The sequence below is a fragment of the Balaenoptera acutorostrata genome, chromosome 20 (genome assembly GCF_949987535.1).
Source record: "Balaenoptera acutorostrata chromosome 20, mBalAcu1.1, whole genome shotgun sequence".
Taxonomy (NCBI): Eukaryota; Metazoa; Chordata; class Mammalia; order Artiodactyla; family Balaenopteridae; genus Balaenoptera; species Balaenoptera acutorostrata.
The window spans coordinates 56,204,452-56,222,513 of NC_080083.1; the positions used below are offsets into that span (position 1 = coordinate 56,204,452).

General features: G+C 57.0%; 2 protein-coding genes across 6 annotated transcripts in view; both read left to right on the forward strand.

Moving 5' to 3' along the window:
* RNF157 (ring finger protein 157) overlaps positions 1–11,772 on the forward strand; it is an 82,361-nt gene extending 70,589 nt beyond the window's left edge. For 3 of the 5 annotated variants that reach the window (XM_007185741.3, XM_028167339.2, XM_057536073.1), the window contains 4 exons: positions 148–222; positions 1,077–1,125; positions 3,240–3,350; positions 8,894–11,772. In XM_007185741.3, coding sequence (XP_007185803.1) covers positions 148–222; positions 1,077–1,125; positions 3,240–3,350; positions 8,894–9,015 — 357 coding nt within the window. In that variant the 3' untranslated portion in view covers positions 9,016–11,772. Of the gene's footprint in view, positions 1–147; positions 223–1,076; positions 1,126–3,239; positions 3,351–5,451; positions 5,488–8,893 lie in introns of those variants that run through there. The other 2 variants (XM_007185742.3, XM_007185744.3) reach the window with 2 other exon arrangements.
* Positions 11,773–12,955: 1,183 nt separating this feature from the next.
* FOXJ1 (forkhead box J1) lies at positions 12,956–17,722 on the forward strand. Its single transcript, XM_007185740.2, has 3 exons — positions 12,956–13,072; positions 13,651–14,315; positions 16,006–17,722. The coding sequence occupies exons 2-3, from the start codon at positions 13,818–13,820 to the stop codon at positions 16,771–16,773; spliced, it is 1,266 nt and encodes a 421-aa protein (XP_007185802.2). The 5' UTR covers positions 12,956–13,072; positions 13,651–13,817; the 3' UTR covers positions 16,774–17,722.
* The last annotated feature ends 340 nt before the right edge of the window (positions 17,723–18,062 follow it).

Here is an 18,062-nt window from a genome sequence, read left to right on the forward strand (position 1 = left end):
CGTGTCGTTGAATCAAAGACTCCCTCAGATGTGGTCTTCCGTGTGGCACCACTTCTGTCCTGAGGACTTGGTTTGGGTTTGCTGCCAGGCGAGCTGGGTGGGATTGCCGGTGGCATCTGCACCTTGACTTTTGTTGCTCCTTTGCAGGTGACACCGGCGGCGTCTCCAGACTGCAACTTTGCGGGCCTCGCCGCCGCCGCCGCCGAAGAGCAGGATGCAGAGGTAAGAGCAGGGTGGACGGTGGTGCCCCCGCCCCGGTCAGAGGGACTGCTGACGCTGGCAGAGGATGCAAATAGGACGGGGGCTGTTCTGGAGGAAGCCTTCCAAGGTGGTGCACTTGGATCTGTTAGAGGCAGGGTGCAGAGCAGAGGGACCGCCCGATTAGCAGAGGGCGCTGGTCTCAGCGTAACAGGCGTGGGGTGAGTTCTAGAGGCAAGTCTTCCAGGCCAGACCCTTGAGAGGGTGTTTGTCCTCCAATTCACTTAGTATTTACCTGGGACAGGCATCTCACACCTTCCTGGCACTGGGGGACACAAAGACCGAGTGACATGGCTTTTGCCTGCCCACCCCCCCAATCCACCCATCCCGGAGCTCCGTCTGATGGAGGAATCAGAGTTATAACTCAGCGTGAGAAGTGCTCTGACGGAGGTGTGGCCCAAGTATATGGAATGCCCAGCTCACAGTGGGGACTCTACGACTTTCTCTTGAGCCAGATGTTCTCAAAGGAGTATCCGGATAGGGTTGGGGATCCTGAAGGATTTCTGAAAGTTTTATGATCTCACGGTTTGCTTTTTCATTTGACAACTTTTATTTCCACCTGAGAGAAACAGTGTGAGCTAAACTATTACCGAGGCTATTCCTGACAGTCCTAGGGTCCCTCTGTAACGGGCCTGAGACCCGGTCCCTACAGGCCGATCCTGCCTCGCCAAACAAAATCTGCCTCTGCTGGGCCTCCTAGCCATCTCACATGGACAGGAAATGTATAGATACCATGAGGGTGATTAGTTCTGTCTTCTGCCAATCAATAGACTCATTTCACTGCTTTATGGACTCATAGTGCCTTCCTTCTGTCCTAGGGAAATGATGTTCTAGAAGAAGAGGACGGATCACCCACACAAGAAGATGGTAAAAGACCTGGTCTTTTGCTCCCTTTTATTATATTTCTTTCCCGGGTATTCTCTAAAGGGTACAGAAAGGGGCACTGGTGTGACTTGGTGGCACTGCTCAAGGGTGTGGCTTTGGGGAAAGGTTGTCTTCTTGATGGAATATCAAAGCAAGCAGGGTATCTGAGGACCTCAGCAGCCTTCCCGGCTCTTTCTGGGCCTCTGAGCCAAGGCTGCAGAAGATACATGTAGTTCTCCATTTACGCTGAGTAGATCCTGAAGCGTCTTGGGCAACTCCCATCTCCTTCCTTCCTGCTTCAGCTTCTCAGCTGCGTCTCACGGAACTGCTCCAGCAGCCCCAGAGCTCAGCAGCAGCAGGAGAACAGCTTGCTCCCCTTGGGGGAACGACTGTTAGGCAGTAGGTTTCCCTGCTTTAGTGGAGAAAACGGCTGATGTTACAGTAGCAGAGGGATCACAGCCCCGGCGGCACAGCCAAGGTGAGGGGAAGAGATGTTAGCAGCTCAGCGTAGACTAGTGTCTGTAGGCTCTTGGAACGATTCTCTTTACCATCATTCAGGCCTCAAGTATATATTTTTTTAAATTGGAATCGTTGGTTTACAATGTTTGTTAGTTTCTGCTGTGCAGCAAAGTGAATCAATTATACATATACATATATCCACTCTTTTTTAGATTCTTTTCCCATATAGGCCATGACAGGGTATTGAGTAGAGTCCCCTGTGCTCTACAGTAGGTCCTTATTAGTTATCTATTTTATATATAGTAGTGTGTATATGTCAATCCCAGTCTCCCAATTTATCCCTCCGCTCCCTTCCCCCCGCCCACCATAACCATAAGTTTGTTTTCTACATCTGTGACTCTATTTCTGTTTCGTAAATAAGGTCAATTATATCTTCAGTCGGAAGAATTTTGTTTCTAGTAAGCCGAGAAGCAAAGGAACGACCTACATATAGAGCAAGGAAGCAGTGGGGGCGGGCTGGGAATCCCACCTGGGAGTGCAGGACCAGGCATCCCAGGAACTGGTGTCTCTTCCCTCTGCTCCTCTGAGGCGCCTCCGCAGAAGGGCAACCTCCAGAGCAGACCTGGATCCCAGCCTGGATGCAGATGTCATGCTGGTCGCTTCTGCTTTGGCACTGTCAGCTGCTTGCGGGGCCGTGTGGTGTGCAGGGGGTGCGCATGCGCACTTGACCACTCGCGCCTGGCCAAGTAGTGCCGGAGGAGTGGTGGTCGCCCAGGCTGTGCCTCTGCCGCACTCGCGCGCCAGCCAAGCTGGGGTTGGGCGCTACCTCCCCTCGGTTGATGTCTTCAGGGCTCAAGGCTCCGACTTCTCCATTGTGATTGTCACCACCACCCCACCCCCCCCGTAGAATATTTGCTTCTAAAAGGCACAGGGCAGTACGTGGTTTCCGCCTGACATTCCTTACGTGGTTTCCGCCCGACATGCCATAAGCAGTAGATGTATGTTTCTTCCTCTCCCTTTCACCAAGAAAAAAAAGCGGGGTGGGGGCTTGAAAAAATAACATGTAAAACTGTCCCCTTCCTATCTTACACGACTGTAGGTTTCTGGTCAGCCCCTTAAAACATACTCAGAATAGCAAATTAAGTCTCATAAGAAAATAAATCATAATTTTGCGAACGAAGTGATTCTTTGATTTGAGGTGCAAAATTATGCAACCAAAGAGCTTTAATTGCCGTTTTATGTATTAGTCATTTCGCAGAGCCTTGTGGTCATAAACACACCCCACGTGCACCGACAGACACAGGCTGGAGCCGGGGTCGCTTCCCCCGTGGCTCTCCTAGCTCTTCCAGCCTGGCTTAGCTCTGCTCTGGGCCCGGGTCTGCATGTCCGAATCCCACAGCCCTCCCCAGGGTCTGATTTCCCAGGAATGAAGGCTGGAAAGGGGCCAACTAAGGAAACAGAGCAGAACAGAGCGAGAACACAAACATACCCACACAGTTTCCTTTATTGTCCACTCTTTACCCACTTAATTATTGTCTTTTTTTTAACACATGATTTGATTTTTTTTTTGTCTCCATCCTTAAGATTTTTATTTTAAGGACAGCGAAGCAGAGAAAAACACAGCCAGGCCCTCTCTAACTGCCTTAACTCCATTACAGGCCAGAGGACATTCGCATTTCTAGGTATGGCGTGTGACAATAACAATGACTTTGACATCGCCAGCGTGAAAGCACTGGACAATAAGCTGTGCTCTGAGGTCTGCTTACCCGGTGAGTGGCAGTCTGCCGAACATGAACTTGGTGGGAGACGCTCCCCTGCTCGCACCCCTGCTCTCACCCTGGGACACCCATCTCCTGCCCTGCAGTTCCTGCAAGAAGGCATGGGCTTTGCTAAGATGCTGGGAGCCAGTTGCTGAAAGGAAGTGAGGCGGCCTCGGGAGAGCCCTTGGGCAAAGAGCGACTCTGCTCTAAGCGAGACCATTTGGGCATGAAGAAAGGCGCAAAAATCCCTCCAGATCCTTCCGATTTGGCCTGACCGTGCCCCCTCCATCATGATCTTGCAGATCCCATGGCAGGGGGCCTGGTCTTGTTTCCATCAACAGGCAATTTAAGGCAGACACGGCCTCTGTGAGAAGGTCTTGGAAAGAGAGCCTGAGCCCTTTGAAAAGGGAACCTGTAGCTCCTCAGAGGAGAGTGCTTAGTTAGGATCAGAGAGGAATTTCAAAGCCAGCGTTTTATAGACTAGCTCTGTGACCCAGTGAGCCCTGGGTTGCCACCAGTTGCCTTGCGCTCCCTAGATTTGGATCCCAAAGGAACGATCAGGGGTCGAGGGTGACTCTTCTCCCTGGAGCCCTAATTCTATAAATTCGATCAGGGCCGTCAACGTGCCCCTTATTCCTTCTCATGACACTAAACTGAATCTGGGATGAGTTCTCAGGAGGAGCCCACCTGTCGGTCACACGCTGGTCACTGATGCCCCTCTGCTCCGTGCTCACCAAGGGCTCCACCAACCATGGCTCTAAAGCCACGTCTTGCCCGGTGGACGAGGTCGAAATTGCCCCTCCTGGGTTCACGGCAGAGACTGCCTTCATGTTGCGTGGTTTGTAATCCCTTAAACGTGCCCTGGACATGTTTCAGGTTCAGGACAGCCACGTCTCGTCGTGGGTCCAGTGCTTTACTCTCTTGGCGACGTGGCTGCAGGCGCTGGAGGGACACAAACTCCTGTGGTTGCCACTCTCCGTCAGCTTGCAGAAGACCCGGGTCCTCACCCCTCTGGCCCCACGCAGGCTTGTGGTGGAGGAAGCCGTAATCCCCGGAGACGCCTCCCCTGGCCTTCCCAAGGGCTCTCCGGTCCCTTCCCACTTAGCGTTGACCCAGCCAGGCCTGGGCCAGAGGGCTGGGGTCCAGGATACGCTTCACTTCCTGCCTTCCCACTCTTTACCTGGCTTCTGTCTGTCCATTTGTTTCTCATGTCTTTTTGCCAAATGTACGTCTGTCTGTCCGGTTTGTTTATTTTGAAACTCATTTATGTTATCCAGACTTCGTGTGAAAGTTCATGTTCACCCACACCCAACCCCAAGCTTGCTGGGCGTGCGCACATCCGAGGGGCTCTCGCTGAGGCTTCCATTCCTAACTGGCAAGAGCCTGTATTCAATATGCTGAAATTTTCCAGGAAAAAAAAATATTTGTGAGACTAGATTAATCCCTGTTCCACAAAAGCAGGGATGCTTCTGTGGCAAAGGTTACAGGCAGGATTTGTTTTGCTCACTAGCTGGGGAAGATGACATCTCTGCCCCCACTCCGCCCTGTGTCTGTGGGCAGCTGTGCCAGCCGGCCGCTCACTGGGCTTCAAGAGAGGAATCTAGGCTCCTGCCTCCCCCCAGCGGCTCCCCACCAACCCCCGCTTTTTGGCAGAGGGAGCTACTGGGAATTGTTTCAGCCACCCATGCTGGTGGAAACTGACCCCAGGCCTTCTGCTTCCTCCTCTCCTTAACTCCCTCTGGCCAACCTGCTGGTGGATGTTTATTCCACTCTGGGATTGCGGCAGGGGAGCGAGACCTGGAAGGAAAACAGTGCCTGGGCTTCCTTACGGTGATCTCGGGAGCCAGCCATTCTCAGATTAAACTGGCTTCACCGTTCAGGCCAGACATGAAACCGAATGACAGTGGCGGCTGCCGGGAGAGGGACTTGAGGGTCCCATCATAGCCTCACCCCGAGGTCTCAAGGGCTCTTACGGGAGAGGGAAAGTGCATCTGCTCTCTTGGTAAAATGTTTCTCGGGTTCTGCTGTTAGCATCACACTGGTAGCAAAGTGCTGGGGAACTCTCTGGAAGCATCTGTCGGGTTAATGACAGGAGTATCTACTTTGGTAGGTCCCGTGGAATGAACAGGCCTCACCACGCTCAGCTGTAAGTTCGAAGTTCCATCCTGTGACTGAGGTGCCTCAGGCTGGCTTGGCCGTCAGGACAGCTTCTCAGGCACTTGGTCCCCCTCTCCACGCTGCTTCCCTCCCCACACGGATGCCACTCCCCTCACGGAGCGCCCACAAGGAGGGAACCCGGGGAGCATCCCATGGTCCACCCTCCCCAGGCCCACACGTGCTCTGCCAGGAGCCCCAGCTGGCGGCAGGGATGGCTCAGGTCCCCATCCTCGCTGCTCTCAGCGCCCTTGTGGGAGTGACGCTGACAGAGCACCTGTGTCATTCCAGCCCCTCTTCCCCTAAGAAGCCTCTGGGTCTTCTTCGGCCCCAAGACCAAGGGGGGCGATGGTATGTTCTGAGATTGTTCTGCAAGGCTCTCAAAGGGAGGAAGTCTGAGTTGACCATTGTAGGTGGTGAGCCGATTAGAATCGCGAGGCCGTGCTAGGTAGACAGGGCTCCAAGGAATCTGATGGAGTATCACACAGGCGGCAGGATAGTGGTCAGGGGACCAGTGACAATTCTGTGAAAAGGTTCTGAGGAGTGTGATGGGAAAAAGCAAAGATAATTTGGGTTTGTTAGTGGAAATACAAATGTTTTTAAATGACGGCATTGGACAGGAGTGGGCATACCGATGAAATCTAAAAGTACTTATGGAGGGAATTCCCTGGCGGTCCAGTGGTTAGGACTCAGCGCTTTCACTGCAGTGGCCTGGTTCAATCCCTGGTCGGAGAACTAAGATCCTCCAAGCCACTGCGCAGCCAAAAACAAAACAAACAAAAGTACTTATGGAGACCTGAAATAACGCAAGACTAAGACGCCACTAGGAAGGGTTACGCTTCGCAGATACTAAGGAAAAATTTGAATTAACTTTCTCTTTTCCTGGAGAGAAACTCTACAAGGTGGTGGAGCTGTTACAGACCTTAAATTTAATTAGTGGCCGGGTAGAGGCAGGAAAGAGGTGTGCGGAATCCCCCTAGATGTGCTCCCCAAATCTGCCTCTAGAGGTCTCTTCACTCTCCCATTTCTGAGCCTGAGGATGGAATTAAGTGGGAACCACCTTCCTCTACCTCCCGTGAAGGATTTTGAATCTCCAGGCTCCCTTTTCTGGCTGAGGGCTGGACAGAATGGTAGAACTCGCTCAGGAAGTCCTCCTGCGCCTTCCACGCTTACCTTCTGCATCCAGGATGCGCGGAGCAGCGGCAGGGTTTTGCCGAGGGTCTGGCAGAAGCCTTTTTAGAGGAAAGAGCACCGCCGACTGTACCAAGAAGCCAGGGAGAACAGAGACTTCAGGTCTGAGTCTTGAGGCTGTTTCAGAAGGAGCCAGTTTTCAGCCCTGGCTCAGAATCTGGACCGGTGGTGTTTGTAGCAAGGACTCATGAATTCCAAGCCAGGCAGCCTGGCAGCCAGTGGTGGTGGCGGCGAGGCTGCGGCGGTGTTTTGACTGTGTGTGTGTGTGTGTGTGTGTGTGTGTGTGTGTGTGTGTGTGTGTGTCTTCTCTCCTGTTTACCATTTGCTTTTGGTCTTTCCTACCAAACAGCCACAGTTGCGGAGTCCTTCCCCGTAAACATTGAGGAATAGGTATGAGATCTACCAAATTATATAAAATGAACGAACAACTTACTTTATCTGGGGGTTCCTAACTTAAAAGGGCAATCTTGCCTGCTCTTCATCCTGTCACCCTTAGAGGAGAAAAGCACTGTGGACCCATGTGCCGGACTCCGGTACCCCCAGGGGATAGAGATCCCCACATTCTGTCTGGCTGTGAGAGATACCTAAAAATTTCCTGTCCCACTCACTCCCTTTCCCCTGGGGTCCACCTCCACAGACTATTATTAGAGCCTTAGGGTGGATTATCACACCAGGACATTTATGGGAAATACACAGTTTATACCCGCTTAATCCTAGTGTTTCTGCCATTAAAGGGTTTCGTGTCTTGGGCTGGCCTAACCTGAAGCTGACCCCAGACATTCGTGAGTGGCCTCCCTCAAACATGAACGCAGTGAGCCTCACGCCCACCCTCCAGGGTCGGCCAGCTCCACCTACGAACTGAGCCCTCTGATGGGCCCGGCATGGCTCTTGGCTCTGCCAGGGAGGAGATCACAGTATGATGGAGGATTCAGCAATTTCCACACAGCCTGAGAAATGAGGTGGTGGTACAGGCCGTGGGGGAGCACTTCGGAGCACACTGGACCCCATCTGGCTTGGCGGGGGGGCGGGGGGGCCTTCTGGGGGCAGGTGCTGGGAGAGGCAGCTCAGCAGTCCTCGGCCAGAGGATGGAAGGCTTTCCCCAGCCTCAGGGGGTTAGGGCTTCATCCTCTCCCCTCGGAAGGGGCATCTCGCTGCACTGGAGGGAATGAATCAGATGGAACCAGTCTGTGGGCTGGGAGGACGACTCGGGGGAGATGAGTGTGGCCTGAACAAGGCCTGGGGGGCGGCTGGTTGTCGCCCACATTCTATGAGTCAGGCGCCCTGCTCAGCGCTCTCCCATGTCACCTCGCTTAGTCTCACAGCACCCCTGGGGGGTAAGTACTCGTCTCCCATCTGATGGATGGGAAAACCGGGGCTCCAAGTACAGTGACCTGCCCAGGGTCACACAGTCAGTATGTTACAAGCTGGGGCTGTACCCCGGTTTCCTGACTACAGATTTAGACATTACTAGAGCTTGAACAAGCAGGAGGTCATGATGGATTGGATACAGAGCACAAAGGAGAGAGAAGCACCAAGAGTGGGTTTCCAGCATGGGCAGCGGGTGCTTCTCGTGCAGGAACTGCATTACTGGGGGGAAGATGATGAGTTTCGTGGATGGTACCCGGGGGACCCCGAAGCTCTGGAGCTGATGTCTCCTGGGGTTGGTGGCACCAGCTGATAGCAAGTCTCGGTGGGCTGTTCGGGTGCAGAAAGAGAGGAACAGCTGTCACTCTGTTCTCCCCCATGCCACTTGGTCCCTGGTACCCTGCTGGGCAGCCAGTCACTTCCTGGCCTCCACAGCAAACACTAACTCTGAGCCCAAACTAACACCCTCTTCTCCCTCCCTCCCCTTCACCTCCTCCTGCTCTCGTGAAAGTCTCAGCTAGACTCAGTTTCTTTTCCTGGTCCGCTGTAACACTTAGGCAAACTTCAAGACCAAATAAAGATACAAAAGTGGATCCTAGGGCAAGCTCACAAAACAAGGACCATCCTGCATGTCCCTCCATCAGTGGGCCACAGTGGCCATGACTGTCCCTAGCCCAGTGGGCGCCACTGCTCCCAAGTTCCACGTGCTGTGGTTTGCACCCCGTGGGAGTTCCCGGTCATGCACATCCTGCCAGTTTTCGTGCCAAACTCCCGGGCTGTGCTGCCACAGACACCATCTGGACCAAACCAAAGGTCCGGTAACCTTCCTTTCCTCTTCTCAGGTGCCTGGCAGGCTGATGACAACGTGGTCAGTCGTCGGAACACGCAGCGCCGACGCTTATCTTCTGGCAGCCTGGAGGACCCCGAGAACAGGCTCTGCGTGTGGGGTCCTTTGGCCATCTGAGAGCCCTAGCCCCTGTGCCAGGGCTCTCCTCCCGTCCTCACATCCCATTCTGGCCTCATGGCACCACTGACCTCCTGGGCATCCTCAGCAAGACACGTGGAGACTTTTTAGACCCACGTGAAAGCTGGATGCTGAGGGCACCTGCCCCTTCTCCCAGACTCATCTTCTTCCTCAACCGTGATCCTTCCCCTCTCAGAAGGGACCGGAAGCCTCTTTTCTCCTTGTGGGCTAAAGCCACTCAATGAACTGCAGCTCATGAGACCCTTTGCAGAGACTCTCTGGAATGCTTCCACTGTATCTTGATCTTCAGGTGGAGCTGTGGTCCACGGACTGGTTAATTTCTTGTGCATCTTTTTTTCTCCTTAGGAGGTAGACCAAGAAGACTCAAGAGTTTGGGTGACTTCATTACAAACACCCATCTGGCATTTTCTAGTCTCTGGGACATCATAACCAATCTGAAACCTGCAATTTGGGGTGGGGTTGGGGGATGACTCCTGTGAGAAGGGAAAGCCGCATTGCACTGTAAGTGGGGTTTCCCTCAAAACGCATTAGGAGCTCCTTTCTCAAGGACAAGAAGCAGTGGCAACCATCAGAAGGCTGGTTGGGAAAACAGTTCTTGCTTCTGGTAGCAGAGGCTGTGCCTCGTGTGTCTGTCTGCTTAGGAAGGAGGCCTTGAATCTGAGAATCCCTCAGTTAAATGATTACCTACCGGGGAGTTATTTATGATCAGGTGCACTCAGGAAGGCCCGGGGCTCCATCCTAAGGTGACACTGCAAAAGCATTTTTGACCCCCTCTATGTACCAGGCACTTGTTAGGAACTGTCGTATGTTATCACGTTTCATCACTACCACCCTGTCAGGTGGCATTCTTATCCCTGCTGCCCCCGTCTCCACCCCGCTTTTCTTAAATAGTTGAAGAAATAGGCTGAGAGAGGGGTGGACCGGTGGTCCTCATTTGGTGCCCAGGAACCCCAAAGGAGGTTGGGGGAAGGGCTGAGCTGGGGTCAGCGGTGGTCTGGGAGGCTCCCCACCCCGCCGGTTTTCCTCCCCTGTCCTCCAGATCGGCTGAGCCTGGTGGGGGGAGGGGGAGGTACTGCCTTCCATAGGCTCACTAGAGATTTAGAGATGTTGTTGTTCAAATCACGTGTCCACCCCACCTCAGTCCAGTGTAGAGCATATAAATAACAGCCTGAAACAGCAAGACCGTAAGCGGTTGGCTGTTCGTCTCTCAACACTAGTGATATCAGTGGATTCCTCATAGCTCTCTGATAGATGCATTGTCTGCTGGCTTTTGGAAGAGGTGGTTGTGTAGTGGAGCATGAGATTGAGAAGCAAAGTGGGATCCAACAGTTTGTGAGGCTGAGATGTGACAGAGCCCTAGGCTGGGCCCACCATGATGGCCTGAATTAGTAGTTGGAATTGCTGCCCTAGACGAGCTTTTCAGGGTCCTTCCCAAGGCCTCAAAGAGAGCCCAGTGCCGGGGATCTTTTGCACCTCCTGTGTGGCGTGTTTGCGCCGCCGGGTGGGTGGTGACCCTCACTGCCTGGTGGTTGTGCTTCACATCCTGCCCTGGGGGTGGGCGGTGGGGGGGAGGCCTGTGGTCCTGACAGACACTGCATGAGCCAAGCCTGAATCTCAGCTTCTGCCTTGAGTTCCCGTGTCCACCCGCTCTGATATCCTGCAGTGGACTCTGCTGTTTCAGGCCCCATTTAATGTCCTTTCTTTCCCCGAAACATTCTTACAGCCCCTTTCATATTGAACATTCAAGCAATAACCCCACTTCCTGATTTCCTTGAAGTCTGAGCCTGAGAAGCACTAGGGAAGGGGGCGCTCCCTTAGCCTGGGGTGGTGGCATACAGATCCACCTCCTCTCCCGGCAGGTAGTATTCACAGCGTGGTGTTACCTGAGATGAAGGAGATGCAGGTAAACAGTAGCCACAGTGGCCAGGAACCCTAAGAGGAAGCCACTGTCTTCACCCTTTCGGGAGGGTCTGTCTTCTCCCAGGAAGAGGCTCAGAGAGATTCCTCAAGGCCTTGCTTCCATAACCAAGACATACCTGGGTGAGAAATGGCCCTTCACTCCTGTTTCTCAGACAGTTCCTGCTCTCTCCCCCATCCCCTTGCCTCTTTGCCCTCATTTAGCTCTTTGGCAAGCAGAAATATCCCATCCAAAAGGGCCGGGATCGGGGAACAGGGCACAGAGCCTGGTCAGGGAATAGGGCAGCTGCCCCAGCCATCTTCTGGAGACAGTCATGTTGTTAGCAGCTGACCCAGAGAGAATGTGACGGGGCCTGGCTTCTCACACAAGGACACAGGCTAACCGGAGGCCTGGGGCTCCTTCCTGCCACACTCAGGTCGGAGCTCACCTATGAGCTCACATCCCGAGTGGTGTGGTGATCCCAGCCTTCTCACAGAGCCCTTTTTCCTTCTCCTCCCCAGTCCCATCCCACCAGAGGTCATGCCCACGCTGGGGCATCTCCTGGGCACAGATCCACACACGTTAAGCCATCTCACCCGGGGAGAGTTTGTGTCCTGTTCACCTAACCTTGGCATGCTGGTTGCTCACTTTGCTTTAGGATCTGCACACCTAGTGTGTGTAAGTATGTGTGTACTGTTGTGCCATCTGTGTACCCCTCACTCCCTGGAGTACACTCATGGGCACACTACAGTGGGGACGTCAAGGATGCAATATTTATGGATTGCTGCATGATTCTTAAAAATGAATAAAACTGTTCACAAGGGAAGGAGAGCTGTTAACTGCGCAGTTGGCTTATTTGTGAAAGTTTCTGTCCGACGTTCTCCAGCACGCTTTAATACTTTTACTCAAGACAAGCTGGGCATGGAGGAGTGAGAGAGGGCAAAGGGTAGGGAAAGACATGTTTCTGGGTGGGAGTTGGTGTACCATCCCCTGGGCACAGCTCCTGCGCAGAGGCCTGATAAGGAACCCTCACACCCCACCCCCCGGCTTCAACCGGAGAACTTCCAAGTGCAGCTCCTCAATAATTGAAGAGCAGGAAAGCTGGTGACTGGAGGGCGGCTGGGGGAAGGGAGGAGGAAGGACCACAGTCCGCCGTCAGTCCGTCACTTAAAGGTTGGTGAAATTAATGGGGCAAATGACCCCAGTAAGAGAATTTGGCAAGTCCACGGCTTTTCTGGGTTTCACCCACCGGCTCTGCTTCCTCGGCTATCTGGAAAGGAGGGAGAGCACCTCCGAAGAAGCGTCTGGAATGTCAGCTTCTGGGAATCTTGCTGAGGACGGGGCGGGGAGGGAGCGCTTACCGGGAAACACTGGATTACCCTAGCCACCTTGGGGTGTCTGCGACCGGTGCTGCGGTTTCTGCGGACCTGAGCGGCAGGTGGCATCGGAGAGTCAGACCTTCTTGCGGGCACCAAGACGACACTCGGTCGGGAGACAGGGACAGGCCGCAGAAACGTGAGGAAGTGCCACTCGCAGCCCAGCAGAGAGGAAAGGAAACCCCCAAGCATGCACCCAGCCTTGGCCCCCGCGCCACGGGCTGCGTCCCAGGAGCCGTCGGCACCTCTGAGCAGCCCAGATGGGAAGGGGGTGGGGCGGGAGTACGGTTCCCGCGGCGAACTGCTCGCCGGCGGCCCCGGGGCCTCTGCGGGAGCGCCGAGCCGCGCGCCTCTCCGAGCCCTGCGCGGGGCCCTCGGGCGGGAATGCGCGGAGCCGGGACGCGGTGGCGGTTAGGGGGCTGGGTGGCGCGGGAGAGAGCGGCAGGAGGGAGTTCGAAGAGAGTTACCGCCTGAGAGAGAGGTAAGAGCCCGCGGTCTCCTTGGAGACACCCTGACCAATGGCAGAAGCGGAAGCTGTTTATATGGGCGGAGCGTCGCCATGGCAGCAGGAGAAGCCTTCCGAGCGGCTACTTAATGCCCGTCCCCGGGCCGCTGGCGTTCAGAGAGGCGCCGTCGGGCGTGGGGGGCGACGAGGATTGCTGGCTGGGCCCTCGAGCTGGGGGCAGAGAGCCGCGGTGGGGGTGGGCAGTGGGAGGAACTTCTTCGAGAACCTTTCTTTGGCCCGGGCTGCGCTCTGAGCCAGGTAAGGGACGGGGAGGGCTGCAGGCCGTGGGAAGGGAGGGCGTCGGTACCAGCCCGCTCTCCCATCCGTCCCCGACGGAAGTGGTGGGCCCGGGGACTGACATCAGAGGAGTTTGGGGGACACTCACTTCCCGCCCCCTTATAACTCTCTGTTTTGTTTCCTTCCTTCCCCTTGATCCCCATCCTAATATCCCTTTTCAAAGATCAGACGACCTCCCCCGACCCCCGGCCCGTCGTACTGCCCTCCTGGACTCTCTCGTCCCATTTCCATTTGTTGTGGAGGGAGAGAGGGGGGTTAATTTCCCGCTGTGAGGGAGAAGGGGGTGGCCTCGCATGCCCCTACACTATTCCCTCGTTTGGCTAATTAAGTCTCCTCTAAAAGATCAAAGAGGAAAAGAGCGAGGCGAACCCCGTGGGGGTCGGACCCCCGGGCACAGCTTCTGTTTCCCAGACCTCGGCAGTAAAAGATCCTCCCCAGCTGCGGGAACGATTTTAGTAAGAGCCTCCCCCTTCGCACACACTCTCCCCTCGGGAGTGGGGAAAGAGGGCTCAGTTCCCGCTATGCTATGGTCCCCGCAGGCACCACATTCAGTTCGGAGGAGGCTACCTCCGGATCGCGGGATGGAAGCACGCTTCCGGGAGGCTGTGTAACTGAAGCCGCGGGAGTCAGCGGGCCGGAGAGCTCGGCGGCCACCCTCGGCTCGGCTCGTGGATGTTGACCGCCCCCTCGGAGAGTCCCCGCAGATATGGCGGAGAGCTGGCTACGCGTCTCGGGAGCAGGGGCGGCGGAGGAGGCCGGACCGGAAGGCGGCCTGGAGGAGTCCGACGCCCTGGATGACAGCCTGACCAGCCTGCAGTGGCTGCAGGAATTCTCTATTCTCAACGCCAAGGCCCCCGCCCTGCCTTCGGGGGGCACTGACCCCCACGGCTACCACCAGGTGCCAGGCTCGGCCGCGCCGGGGTCTCCCCTGGCGGCCGACCCCGCCTGCCTGGGACAGCCGCACACGCCCGGCAAGCCCACGTCCTCGTGCACGTCGCGGAGCGCCCCCCCGGGGCTGCAGGCCCCGCCTCCCGACGACGTGGACTACGCCACCAACCCGCAAGTGAAGCCGCCTTACTCATATGCCACGCTCATCTGCATGGCCATGCAGGCCAGCAAGGCCACCAAGATCACCCTGTCGGCCATCTACAAGTGGATCACGGACAACTTCTGCTACTTCCGCCACGCTGATCCCACCTGGCAGGTAGGGGAGGCCCTCCCTCCCTCCCCATGCCCGCGCGGACTGGATTCACATCCCAGATCCGCAGGCTGAGTAGGCGCGGTACAGCCAGGGCCCCGAGAGAGGAAGGCCGTCGAGGAAGGACCTGAGGGAGCCCAGTGCTTGGACTGCCGCCCCTTTGACCTCAGAGGGGGAGGGGGAAGGATGTGCAGAGGGCTTTAGGGGCACCGACATAGAGGTGCAAGTGGGAAAAACTTGTCACTCATCCAGCAGGCTCAGCCCAAAGACCAGGGCTGAACTATGCGTGGACACAGCCCCCCAGGGTAGGTTGATGGACTGAGGGACACATTTTTGTCCCGAGTCCTAGAATTCCTAGACACTGCCCTACTTCAGGTCAGTTTGTCAGGGCCTGACTGGAGGCAGGAACAGAAGCATCGTTCCTGCCAGGCTCTGCATCCTGCCTGGTTTCAGTCGGCTGGAGGGGGTCTGGGAGGGGAGAGGGGTGTGCTGTGGGGTGTGAAGGCCAGCCGTGTCCCAGTGGAAGGGTTACGGGGCCTTCCTAAAGCTGCTGTGCCAGCCCCCACCCCAACCCCTCCCTAGTTTCCTGCCTACACTCCTCCCCCTCTTCTCATCAACCTCCCCGGGGGGACAATTACCTCAGCCAGGTGCTTTCCGCAGGGCCTCTTGCCTCCCACACTGGCTTCATGTTCCAAGTCTCCGGAACCTGGCACAGAGCAGCCAAGGGGCCCAGGCCACCGTGTAAACATCCCAGTCTTGCCAGGGGGCACTAGTCACCTGCCGGCCCCACCGACCAGGCCCCAGACCCCTGTGCCCCAGCGTGATTTGGCCTGTGCACCCGGGCATGAACAAGGCAGGATGGTGATTCAAGGCCGGGCACACACTGCCCTGAGCATCTTCGACCATCAGGATCAGGGGCTACTTGGGGGCAGAGACCCTGAGGATGCACAGATCCTTCCCTGTGGCACAGGTCACAGGATCACAGTTCCAAGCTATTCCACGTTTGCTTGGGCCCTGACCCTGGGGCAGGTACCATTTGTAACCTTGGTGAGAAAGCAGAGACCCTCCACACCCCCCCCGACCCTACCCCAAGCCTGAGAGGCCCCAGGAATGAGCGCTATGCTCTTGGCTGGGTAATAATCAACTGAGGCCTCAGAGCCTGGGGTGGGAGGAGGGGGACATGGGGGGTGAGGGCCCAGGCCAGCAGCCGGCTCTGCAAACAAGGAAAGTCATCAGATCCTCCCACACTCCATCCCCCCCCACACACACACACACCCTCACACCCACTCACTCATTTCACAAACAGAGAAGGCCAGCCAGGCCCAGGCAGAGGGAGATGGCCGTCCAGGCCCTGGGGGAGCCAAGGCCTTTGGCCAGTGGCCGCAAGCGGCGGGGTAAGGGAGGGAGGGCAGGACAGGGTGGCAGTGAGAGCCACCCTGCGGCTCAGGGCTCGGATGACTGAGCAGGCAGATATCCTGGCAACAGGGAACAAAAGCCCCCGACAGCACTCCCAGCTCCCGGTGCCCCGTGGCTGGTGTCCCAGAGCCTCCTGGTCGGAGCAGCGCCTCTGTCTCCCCTGCCCCCATCGGAGAGAAGGTGGTGGCGGGGCTGGCAGTGGCTCTAGGCGCCCCCCCCCATCACTGACCCCACCCACTCACCCAGCCGTCTTCCTTCTCTCCTGTCTCCCTGTGTCCAGAACTCCATCCGCCACAACCTGTCCCTGAACAAGTGCTTCATCAAGGTGCCTCGGGAGAAGGACGAGCCAGGCAAGGGGGGCTTCTGGCGCATCGACCCCCAGTACGCCGAGCGGCTGCTGAGTGGGGCCTTCAAGAAGCGGCGGCTGCCCCCAGTGCACATCCACCCGGCCTTTGCCCGCCAGGCCGCGCCGGAGCCCAGCTCCGCCCCGTGGGCCGGGCCACTGACCGTGAACACCGAGGCCCAGCAGCTGCTGCAGGAGTTCGAGGAGGCCACTGGGGAGGCGGGCTGGGGTGCGGGCGAGGGCAGGCTGGGGCATAAGCGTAAACAGCCGCTGCCCAAGCGGGTGGCCAAGGTCCCGCGGCCCTCCAGCACCCTGCTGCTGACCCAGGAGGAGCAGGGCGAGCTGGAACCCCTCAAGGGCAACTTTGACTGGGAGGCCATCTTCGACGCCGGCACGCTGGGCGGGGAGCTGGGCACGCTGGAGGCCTTGGAGCTGAGCCCGCCGCTGAGCCCCGCCTCGCACGGGGACGTGGACCTCACCGTCCACGGCCGCCACATCGACTGCCCTGTTACCTGGGGGCCGCCGGTGGAGCAGGCTACCGACAGCCTGGACTTCGACGAGACCTTCCTGGCCACATCCTTCCTGCAGCACCCCTGGGACGAGAGCGGCAGTAGCTGCCTGCCCCCCGAGCCCCTCTTTGAGGCCGGGGATGCCACCCTGGCCTCTGACCTGCACGACTGGGCCAGCATGGGCGCCTTCCTGTAAGAAGCCACGCCCTGCCCCGCCTCCAGACAGCGCCCAAGTCTGGGCCCAGACTGCCCCCTCCCCCCAGCCAGTGCAGGCCCATGGACACCCTACCGCCCAGGCAGGGGCTGGGCCAGGTCACCCCACGAGGCCACACGGCCCCCAGCCCAGGCCATCCTCAGATTCTAGTCCAGCAGGCTGAGAATTGGGGCCCAGGACCAAAACTGCTGCCTCCGCTCCCCAGCCCCCCATACACACAGTGTTTCATTGATCCACTTCTTCCCTGCCCCAGGGACACGCTAAGGGCCCTGCACTATGAGAGCTGCGGCTTGGAGGGGCCCTGGCCAAGCTGGAAGCATCAGTACGGGGCCCGCCCCAGAGCATCTTGGCTTCGAAGCTTCTCTCTCTCCCGCTCTCCTCCCCAGGTCTCTATCCAGAGAAAGTTCCCCACGTACAACAAATGCTGATTAGGTGACTGCAAATTAACACCCTAGAGGCCTCTCCGGGCAGAGCTTCCCTGGGGCTGGGGCCGGCAGTATGTGGGGCGGAGCTAGGGGGAGGGGGGAAGAGAGAGGAGACAGAAACGAGGCCGGGGTGCCGGGTGGAGCCAGGAGATTTTCTAAGGCCTCTGGGGTCTTCTGGCTTCATCCCTAGAGGTGGGGCAGAGGGTATCCCTAATCTTTGAGCCCAACGTGAGGCTGAGAGCAGCGGGGAGTTGGGGTTCTGGGGGTTACGGGCTGGGGCAGCCAAGCTGCAGAGGGAAAGGGGACAGACAGACTAACGTAGTGAGTGTAGCTATAGCTGAGGCTTAACTGGGAGGGACGCAGTGCTTGCTAGAACCACTGGGACCAGGAAGGGGGAACGGCCCCATGCCCTTGCTTGCACTCCTGCGGGCGAGTGTCTTGCTCCACCCTAATCCCCCTGGGCTGCATCCCACATCCACCCTCCTGCCCCATTGGGCAATTTAACCTTTTTCATGGAAAGTTATTTACAATAAAAAAATTTTAAAAAATAAAGTTTAAAAAAATCTCAAAATGGACCTGCTTGCCACTTTCTCTGGGGAAAAGCATGGGCCAGTTTTGGGGAGGCCAAGGCCCAAGGGGGAATGGCTGGGAGGAAGATGGGGGGCACCAAAGGCCTGCAGAGTGCCGCCTGATGCAACCCCCATGATCTCTGGGTCCCCAGAGAGAAAGGGGCTGAGAGACAGCCCTCGGGGGTCCCCTGCAGCCAGGGCCTCGGCACCTCTGTCTGTGTAATGGGGAGACTGTACCCACAGCCCCCAGCAGCGGGTGGCATAGGAGGCACAGCCC

What these genes read in the sequence shown, in the direction of transcription:
- FOXJ1 (XM_007185740.2), top strand. Translation starts at nt 13,818, where the DNA reads ATGGCGGAGAGCTGGCTACGCGTCTCGGGAGCAGGGGCGGCGGAGGAG. An exon ending in ACGCTGATCCCACCTGGCAG is followed by an intron (nt 14,316 to 16,005) that starts GTAGGGGAGGCC and finishes CCCTGTGTCCAG; the next exon opens with AACTCCATCCGCCACAACCT.